Source organism: Chenopodium album, chromosome 14, assembly GCF_948465745.1.
Source record: "Chenopodium album chromosome 14, dcCheAlbu1.1, whole genome shotgun sequence".
NCBI classification, from domain to species: domain Eukaryota; kingdom Viridiplantae; phylum Streptophyta; class Magnoliopsida; order Caryophyllales; family Amaranthaceae; genus Chenopodium; species Chenopodium album.
The window spans coordinates 14741963-14753157 of NC_137847.1; the positions used below are offsets into that span (position 1 = coordinate 14741963).

The following is an 11195-nucleotide window of genomic DNA, read 5'->3' on the forward strand; positions in this document are numbered from 1 at the left end:
GAACCATACACTATTCACGTAAAAGTGGTAGTAGTATCAATTAATTATCCTCTCTATGTTATAATAAGTGTTATACTTATCAAATGTGGCCGAGTTTTAACAAGTGTTATACCTATCAAATGCGATTTTTTTTTTCCATTACATCTTTCTTCTTTTATAGTCCCCACCCAAATCTCCTATTACTTTTTCAATTATGAATCTCTTAAATATTTTTAATGCTCCAACTAACTACCCCACTTATCTCTTTTTTTTTTTTAAGTCAATTAAATTTCCTAAAACTGTATAGTGTAACAATTAAAACCTAGAAAGAGTATTAGTCTTTGTTTTATGGAAAATTTGCCAATTACTACGTACCATGCATTAATATCATTTTGAAAATTACTACCCTGAATTAAAAACTTGTAAATTACTACAGTAAAAAAAAATAAAATTCCCCCTAACCCACATTTAACTCTTGGTTAACCATAGGTTAGGGGAAATTTATATTTTATTGTCTTTAAATGGTTAATCAAAACGTGGGTTAAGAAGAACATGTGACGTCATAAATGGTTTAAAGTGGAGTTTGGTAATAAGATAAATTTTTTTTAAGATTTTTATAGCATTCAGTCACAAGTTTTTAATTCGCGGTAGTAATTTTGAAAATGACATTAATACGTGATAGTAGTGGACAAATTTTCCTTGTTTGATTTTGAATTAAAAGAAGAATTATTGTATAAATTGAATAACTCGCTCTGATCGGCATAGTAGCCGAAATGGAATCAAAAAATGATGTTGCGATATTAATGGACGACAAGCAACTGCGGAGGCTTGCTAAGATATTGTTGATTCAAGAAGAACCACTGATGGCAAATATAGATTCAGAGCCTGAACGTAACAAATACCTGAAACAATGCCGTGAAGCCTATGATAATGTGATAAGCTTGCTTGAAGATGCTAACGATATCAAGAAAAAGTACAAGGATCACGAAACGAAGGCCGATGTAGCCGAGAGCATCCATAATTATTTAAAATATTTTATGAATATGAGCATGCAGTGTATCAGAACTGTTGTTTGCGAGCGAGCGCTGTTAGCAAAGTTCGGACTCACTACGCCGATATGAAGGCTAAACTTGTGAATATAGAAGACAAGGTTGAGATTGAACGTTTGCTTGATGAAGCTAAGATTTTCGAGAAGGAGACATTGGAGATCGCACTAAAAAGCAGAAGTGGATCTGCTCGACTTGCTTCAAAGTTATTTTCCCAAAGTCTCAAGGAAACGGGCACCACATTTCCGGATATGCTCAATGAGTATGTCAATTCGTTCTATACTATCTATTCAGTTTAGTATCGTTGTGTTTTCTAGATTTTTGTTTTTTGTGTTTCAAAATCATATGATTTATGTTATATAACCTAACGGTAGGTGACAAATAGGTAATATTGTGATTATATTATATGCCACATTAGATTAGATTGGATAGATTTATTTAAGATCAAAAAAATATACATAAAATAATTTATAATTCTTTAGAAAAATATATTTCGTTTTATTGACAATAAATTTACTTACTGCAGTAACACACCACATATTATAATTAATATGAATATCCAATTAACAATAGAATTTTAATCCTATATGAGTAACCACGTAATTATAATTATAAATATATTATGTATCATTATTTTTTTTTTAGTTTACCATTGATTTCAATAAAAGCTTTGAACAGATTTTCTTCATATTTGGTTGTAATATTTTTTTGTATGTTTGTAATTTTGTTAATGAAATTAAAAAAGTAAAAAACTACTAAAATTAAGACACTTTAGAAAATGTACAATACAAGGGAAAATTAAAAGAATTCAAATCAATGTTAGCAAGGTCTTAGAACATTACGGTTTTTTTTTCCTCTTAAAAAGCATTTCAATAATTTTTTATTTATTTAATGCTAATCATATTATTTTTTTTTTTTTAATATTATGCATTATCAAAAGGTTTATTTGACCATATTTATCATTCAAACCAAAAAGTTTATCCTAAAATTTTATCAACAATTCAGGCATCGCCAGGGCACAAAACTAGTATATACTAGATTAGTCTTGTGCGATGCACAATTTGAACAAATAAAATTTTCTAAATTTATTGATTATTTCATATCAAAATTAAAAAAAAAAATCCCAAAACAAATAATAAACCAAATATTGAAAAAAATAGAGCTCGTAGAAAAATTGAATGGCAAATGAGTTATCTAATGAAGAAAAATTAAATTATTATTGTTAGGGAGAATAGACTCTTTTTCGAAAATTGATACTACAAATAATATAGCTGACCAACATTTTAATAAATAAAATATAATAAAATCATTAAATAATGACATCATTTAGAGTTTTGGAGGGAAATTTTTTAAGCACAACATGACATGTGTCCAATTTTATAATAGGATGATGTTAGCGGTTGTTATTTTAGTATTAGTTATAGATATAGAAGAGAGTTTTTTTCCCGAGTTTTTAGAGAGCCATATAGAATTAAAAAATTTCTTAATGCGCCATGTAGGATAATAAATTTTAGTTATAGCCAATTAAATAAAAACTTTGCAATTTCTTTTATAAATAAATAATTCAAATTCCACATAAGCAAAATTGTCGAATGAATTTTAATATTTAAATTAATTATATATAAAATATTATCTTTTGAGATTATAAATTTTATATAAATATATAATAAAAGAGAGGAAATTCATCATTTATGTTAAAATAAAAATTTTAAATGACATACTATACATAATGAATTAAATAACAAATTGTATCACATACATAAAAATAAAAAAATAAAAAAAAAAGTAACTTTTATAACACTGATGGAATAACCCTTATAACACTAAACGAGTAACAAAAAAAAACGCTAACGGAGTAACCCATATAACATTTATAACACTGAACATGTAGCTCCTTTAATACTTGGCCACACACGGTGTGTCCTGTCATATAAATTAGGTATTATATTCACATCAACTTTCTATATTAAAATATAATTATTTTATTATAATTTTTAATAACTTTTTGTATAACATATATCCCGTACATTTTGCATGAGAGCACTCTAGTTTTAGATATCACTGAGTACATCACACTTTGGTTGGAAGGACTAAGCATCTCTCTTATTAATGTGATGTAGTTACAAGAACCGGCTCGGGTATACGTCAACTGAATTTGAGGGATTGGAAGATATTCAGAAGGTTAAGGTATGCAATCATTTTATTTTATTACTTTTTAGTAATGTTTTTTTTCATATTAACTCTTGTACCCAAATAAAATTGTTGTTCACCAAGTATAGCTTGGTTTAGAGGTAAAGTTTGCATATTTTACAACCATGGGATTATAGGATCAAAACAAACTAGAGATACTTTCCGGTGGAAATTCTCTTACCCTTCTCACACACACCTCCTCACTTCCGAAATGCCTAACCCGCTAAACCGGGTCAGGAAGACATGTGAGAGGTTCCCGCCATATATATATATATATATATATATATATATATATATATATATATATATATATATATATATATATATATATATATATATATATATATATATATTGTTCGACTCTTTCATCAAGTTAAGTTAAAAAAAACAAAAAAAACAAAACAAAAAAAAAAAAACTATATTTTGATAACGAGGGCAATAGCTACTAAATTTAATGAAGTGAATGTATTTTATTGAGTGCATCTTGTCGCATAGTCCCTATATGCATTTGTTGTATATAGGAGGGCAAAAGTGAAAAAGCACATTCAGAATGGTACTTTTTATGGTTTCAGTGGTACACTTTTTGTACTATTATACATGTACATTGTACCATTTATGTCTTAATAGTACTATTATATCTCATAATAGTATAATATTTTGATTTACCATTTACATACTTATTTGTACTATTAGCATAATATTTTATACCACTACTACATTTAATAGTGCTATTTACCTATTAAATGATACTTTATACTCCCACAACAACTTCAACTTTATTACTACATTGTCATCCTATATGCAATATTGCATATAGGAGCTATGCGCTAGACCTTAACCCCGATGATACATCTTCCAACATTGTCGATGATGTTAGTCTCGGCGCATAGCGCCTATTGATTTCAGCGCATATAGGATGACAATTTTGCAATTAAAAAGTACTATTCAGATAACTTATAATTTAGTGGTACAATATACATGCATAATGGTACATAATGATACATTATAATGTACCACTAGAGAGTCAGCTTTTTCTAGAAGTTGAAACTTGTATGATGGTAAAAAATACCACTACACTCGTAATAGTCCACAAAAAATACTATTCAGACAACTTATACTTTAGTGGTACATTATAGATACATAATGGTACATAATGATACATTATAATGTATCACTAGAAAGTCAGCTTTTTCTAGAAGCAAATATTGAATCAGCGGAAATTACTTCCTTACCCTCCTATTTACATAGCTCGCCCATAGGCGCTATGCGCCCAGACTCACCCCTTTTTTTCATCAATATGTGTTACACATCCTAGCACCCCTAGTTTATGTTATTCATTTAATATTTACATCATTACATGTGAGTTTATTGATGGCATCAACAATTTATTAATTTACTTTTGATATTTTTGTTTTGTTTTAAATCAACAAAACCCTACTATCCATCTTGTTTTTTATTGTCCACCTGAGTACTACTCTTCTTTTTTTTTTTTTTTTTTTTTTGCTTCACCTGACTTTTTACAGTCTCAAATACACGTGTTAAAATTAAACTATATCTACATTTTCATACGTGTAATATTTATATATATATAAAAAAAAATAGTATTAATAAATTATATATTGAGACAAATTAAACAAAATCTTACTTGACTATATATCTCTTGTAGAATAATGAAAATTAATGATCAAAGTTTATATAGTTTGACCCAAATTTTGACAATGTGGAAAAAAAATAGGGATAGAGAGATTACTAAACACCATTATCATATAGTTTATTCATCTTCGTATAAACTTGTACAATAGATGGACAAATGAGATTGTGCCGGAAGGTATAAATTACCAATTAAATTATTTGATGGATCAAGTATCTAAAGTGCCTGACATAATTCTCTATGTAATGCGACTCTCAGGTGTACAATAGTATCATTAGAGATTCCGAGAGAGCAGTGCTACCAGAAAATTTATTAGAATCTTTAGGTGGAGGAGCCGGGGTTGCAGTGCTACTGGTGTGCGCAGGTCTAATGGTATGGGACATATTTACAGTTGAACACCAACTTGAGACTATTGTGCGAGACTCCTTATCGACAATATCCGAGATTGGTGCCTTCACCGTACAGGTGCTGGTAGAAGCAGCAGTGACCGAAGCAATGGTAGATATAGAACTAGAGACGGTCATTGTCGCAGTTGCCAGGTTAGTGGTGGGCACTGCGTCCGGGGTTCTCTTCATTGCTGCCAGTGGTTTTTTGTTGGATCTTATTTTTGGATCAGGAGGTAAAACTCCACCACCTGTGGAGGGTCAAAGCTTCTATTCTGCTGAAATGCCCGATGGCATGGCTATTGCTTATCGAATTGCTTATGATGGAGAAGAGTAATTGCTTTCTTGATCTAACTGGTTTTAGGTCTAAGTATCAAGGAGTGGAGAGATGGTTAGTCCCTCCATCTCCCCTGAGTGACGGGGGTTTGATCCTGACCTCCCTTGTTGTGATAGGTGGGGCACCCTGTATATCTTAGTGAAAAATAAAAATAATAAAATTGGTTTTAGGCCTTACTTTGCATTGCTTGTGCTTTTTTGAGGCTTATTTATTGTTTTCCTTTTTTTTTTTAGTGTGGCGTTTTTGTTTCATTCATGAAAGAAAGTCGATCAAACTCGACTGTGTGATTGTGTATTTAATTTTGTATGCTCTATTTAAAAAGGGATTCTAAATAAAAGTTCTAGATTTTGTGGTGTAATAATCATTTATTTTTACTATTTTGTGGTGTAATAATCATTTTTTTTTATTACTGTTTTGTGGTGTTATAAGTAAAAAAAAAAATCTTTAAAATAAAAAAACACCTTGATCAATGCCACCTATCAACACATCACAAATGTACAATTAGTGATAACTAGTTTGGGGTCCGGACGATGTCTCGAGCTATGTTTCAATACAAAATGAAAAAATCACCTTGAGTTTAAATAATATTTTGGAACCAATACCTGAACTTTAAATAATAAAATAAAAATGGTAATGTTTGGGGATAGAAAGAGAGATGCAGTAGTTTTTGTTTTACAATTAACTAGGGAATTGTATATAATGCTTAAAATTTTTTAGAATCCTTAATGAAAAGCTTCAATTCATATATGAATGTTAATTAAGTAATAAAGTGATATTAATTATGGAATAATGGCAATAAAGGTTGAGAATTTTAAAGGATGTAATGGTTCAAATCTAATCCAAATATTAATGTGTTGTCATGTACGCATCTATGTCGCGCTAAGTGATAAATTTAATGATGACAAAGTATGACACATGTTGTCAACATGTTAATCCCTTGGATTTTAATAATTTTATAAATAGCACCGCATGATTATTCCATCAACAATATCAAAGAGATATCTCAAAGGCACTGTATACATTGCACCACGAAAGAATTTTAAATGAAAAAAATAAATATGAATCATAGAATCCCATCAGTGGGTTTAATTTTCTAACCCACCGATAGATGGAAAATTTTTGTGAGCGCTTCTAATATCTAACCTAGCTCTAATATCATGTTAAATATGGGTATGGGTCACACTTTCATTCTAGAGAGAGAGTCCACTTTACAAGTTCAAAGGAAATTCCATACCAAAATCAAATGGCAATTGGAGCAGTAGCCCCTTAGACTTATAAAGTGTTTCACTCTCTTTTCTTTTCTCAATTTGGGACACTTAAGTGTGTTTATACTTCAACATTCCCATTCACATGTATGGTCCTTAAATTTCATCTCATGTGATGTTTAATGGACTCATTTGGCCTAGTGTACTCAATACTCAAGTCATTAAAGGTCCCAAACCGTGGACCAAATTATGCTAAACTATGTAAATCAAAACACAAACAGAGATTTAAAGTTAGGGTTCGTAAGTACCATTGATTTTCCAAACTACAAACGCACAAAAGCTGCCAAGAAATTTGTTGAGTTCAGCCCAAATTAGGTTCTTGTCCAACTCACGCACACTTATGATCAATTATCAAACCTTTGCGAAAATCACTCTTGGGTTTTCAGAAATTTTTTAATGAAAATAGATTCAAATAAAGAAAAGAATTGTTTTGAAATTGTTTATATAACTTTAAAATTTGACGGTTGATATGACAACTCAACTAGAAATCCAACAAACGACATAAAAGTGTGTCGATTCAAAAATATAATGCTGCTTTACGACACGTGTCCTTTGACTAGTCAAACTTCCCGTCCATTTTTTAATCAAGCATTTAATATTCCATATATCGACCTAACTAATTGAGCATATCTGCTTCATAGATAAGCTCACTTGGAGGACAAATCGGAGATTTTTGAAGCCGGCCTAGCTTATCCAATTGAGCATATCTGCTTCACATATAAGCTCATTTGGAGGGAAAATCAGAGATTTTTTAAGTTGGCCTAGCTAGCTTATCCAATTGAGCATATCATCTGCTTCATAGATAAGCTATCACTTGGGGGGCAAATCGAAGATTTTTGAAGCCGATAAGAAAACCTGGACATATTATCATAGGTTAAATAGGGAAAAGAAATCTTGAACATATCATCATAGGTGATATAGGGAAAAGAAAGCCTGAACATAACATCATAGGCCAAAAAGAAAGATAAAACCTGAAATATCAAAAAAGTGTAATCTACGTACTCTAAAAGTTAAAATGATAGTATACAACCAATTACAATCTAATTCGTACATAAGTGAGCACATCAAGTACCTAGATGCACTCACTTGGGGGATAGTTGTATAGGATGCTATCGATGCCGATATCATGCCATACGAATCCGGGTCGAGTCAACTCTTGGATACTAGTTAGACATAACGACTTCAATACCAAATTGGCATATACCATGCCCATTGCAGACCGACCACGTGGCTGGCTGCTTTCAACACGTGGATGACATTAGCTACTTGCATGGCATGTAGCTACCTGGCAGACAATTTTGCTATAAATAGCCACTACTTTTCTCATTTACAAGGTAACAAATACTCTCTCTCTCTCTCTCTATCTCTCTCTTCGTCTTCTTCTTCTTCTTCTTCTTTCTTCTTCTTCTTCTATCTTCTTCTCCTCTTATCATTCTTCTATCTTCTTCTTCTTGAACTCATCACATACTTTACCATCATAGTGGTTATCTCCGAACTCACCCCAGGGTTAGCTAACTTACATTGATTGTGTGGGTACTTAGCTGGACGATAGAGTTTTCACTGGTCCTGGATACGGGTTATCGGAATAATTTTAGAACATTTATATTTATATATTCTTTTCGCTTATTAAGTAAATTAGAGGTTATATAATTTATTTGTGTTTCACAAGATTAGAAAATAAATACATATGATATTTAAAAAAAAAAGTGACACACGAGGCAACGCCACCCGACCAAACGCTAGCTATACAAGCAATCGAACATAATTATCAAATCAAAGAAATACAAACTAACAACACGGGGCATCGTCCAGACCACACACTAATTATTGGAAAAGTGGTTCAACGATTGAACTCATCTAAACAAACGAAAGATCTTAAATAAATGTGACTCATTCGCGCTCATATGTGTCTCTCTTAATCAAGGGCAGCGATATTTGTAGAATTAAGGGCTCTAAGAAAATGATAAAATTAAAATAAATCTGTAGAAAATGGAAAAAAAATATAATGAGTAATGAACTTAGCATTTATGGACACAACACAACATTTTGTTGCTTATTACACTGAATTATTAGCACAACAAAACTTCTGCTAGACATAAACATGTTACATACACGACATATATTAAGAGTTTAAGACTACTTACCAAACGCGTCATTACTTAACATTATTAGACTAGTTGTGTTAATCGGGTTTGCGGTTCGGTTTTGGGTTTGGTTTATCGGTTTTCGGTTTATAATGGGTCCGTTTTTAACGTGTCAGATCGGGTTGGTTTTAAATAATTTCGGATCGGTTCGGTTTGGTTTATTTTTATTATAGTTTCTTTTCAGGTCGGATTCTAATCGAGTCGGGTTATAATTGGTTCAGGTCATAATTGGTTCGGGTTAAATTCGGTCAGTTTAAAAATGGAGTTTTTCAGTTTAAAGCGGATTTTGTGTCAAAACATATCGAGTCCTAATCGGGTCAGGTTGTAATCGGTTCAAGTCATAATCGGTTCGATTTGAACTCAGTCGGTTTGACAACTGATTTTGCCAGTTTTAAACGGCGTTTGTTAACGTATATCTTCTTGTATATCCTCAACATTCTTTAATTAGTTTTCCAGTAGATCATATGGAGTATTAATTAATTATTTAGCTTTATGTCCCTTTTTGGTATAATGACTTTTAGAATCAAATAATAATAACAAATCTTTAATACAATGTAGTGTTCCATAAGCCATTACTCGTAAAAGGACGATAATATTTTAGCATAAGAGCTTCAATGACATCAAAATTCCTAACCTATTCAATATAAATACTTCGTAATTCAAATTAAACCCCTTTGTTTTATTATTGATAAAATATACCAAAAAAAACTCTACGGTCATAACGGGTTACAGACTTACGGATTATAAACAGTTTGGTTATAACCGGCTACCGGTTGTAAACGGTTCAGTCATAAGTTATTACGGGTTATAAATGGTTCGGTTCTAACCAGTTGCAGGTTGTAAACGATTTGGGTTTATCGGGTTTTGTCGGGTTTAAATGGTTTCGGTTTAGAATAGGTCGAGTTGCTATCGGGTTCGGAAGTACTCGATTCGGGTTGTTCTCGGGTTTCGAGTTGTATCGGTTCGGCTATATAACGGGTACAACTCATTATCGATTCTCAAACATTTGGATCGATTCAGTTTCAGGTTTTAAAAAAGCGAGTCGGGTCGGTTTACGATTTTAAAATAACAGGCTCTTAGCGGTTCGGTTCCTTTTCGAAAAGTTCAAAATGGTTCGAATTCACCATTTTGGGTTGGTTTTTGACATCTCTATTTTAAAGTTACTATGAAATGTTATAGTTAGTTTAAGCCCTTTAAGGTCATGATCTTCTAATGTGTATGAATACGCAATTTTCTAATAGACATACAATAACAAAATTTTACTTGTATAATTTATTATAAAATAGACATAACAATATACTCTATCCGTTCTAGAATAACCGACGTGTTGAACGTTTTTTCACTATTTATATGTTCACTTTGACTATAGTTTTTTATAATCAAACTAAATAAAAACATATTTTGTCATAAAATATATTGTTAAATAGATACTAACATAAAGTTTCATAATATACTTAGACCTTGTTTGGTTAACATGGGAATTAAATTCCCATAGAAAATTGCATTTCATGGGAAGTTATTTCCCTCACGAAATTCTTATTTCCTAAATTTGTTTGGTTGACAATATAGGAATTTAGAAATGGAAATTTTGACTTTTACCACAAAAAAAAAAATCAAAAACTTGTTTTTTACCACCAAAACTTCTAAAACTTTTATTTTACCACCAAAAAAGTTCTAAAAATTGTTTTTTACCACCTAACGTCAAGAAAATCGTTAAATCTAACGGTTTTAAAAAAAATTTCTTCGAATTTTGTGCGCAAAACATGCTTTTCATAGGTTTAGGGGGCCAATTTGGTCCTATGGAACCAATTTGAGGTCAGAATTGACAAAAATGATCGGAAATGTCTCGTTTTGCGTGTTCACGCAAATCGAGGTATTTTTAAACACGCAAAATGAGACATTTTCGATCATTTTTTGTCAATTTTGACTTCAAATTGGACCCAAAGGGCCAAAATGCCCCACAAAACCTCTAAAGAGCATGTGTTTGACACAAAAATCGAAGAATTTTAAAAATTCCATTAGGTTTTTGACGACAAGTGGTAAAAAACAATTTTTAATTTTTTATTTGGTGGTGAAATAAAAGTTTTAGAAGTTTTGGTGGTAAAAAACAATTTTTTGATTTTTTTTTGTGGTAAAAGTCAAAATTTCCTTTAGAAATCCCATGAATTTTGATTGACTAAGAGGAGACTAGGTAATTTAC

At 31.1% G+C, this 11195-nt stretch overlaps 1 protein-coding gene across 1 annotated transcript; it reads left to right on the plus strand.

The window, feature by feature from the left end:
• Positions 1–782: 782 nt before the first annotated feature.
• On the plus strand, positions 783–5586 carry LOC145577832 (uncharacterized). Its single transcript, XM_081635266.1, has 4 exons — positions 783–980; positions 1043–1287; positions 3146–3212; positions 5125–5586. The coding sequence occupies exons 1-4, from the start codon at positions 783–785 to the stop codon at positions 5584–5586; spliced, it is 972 nt and encodes a 323-aa protein (XP_081491392.1).
• The last annotated feature ends 5609 nt before the right edge of the window (positions 5587–11195 follow it).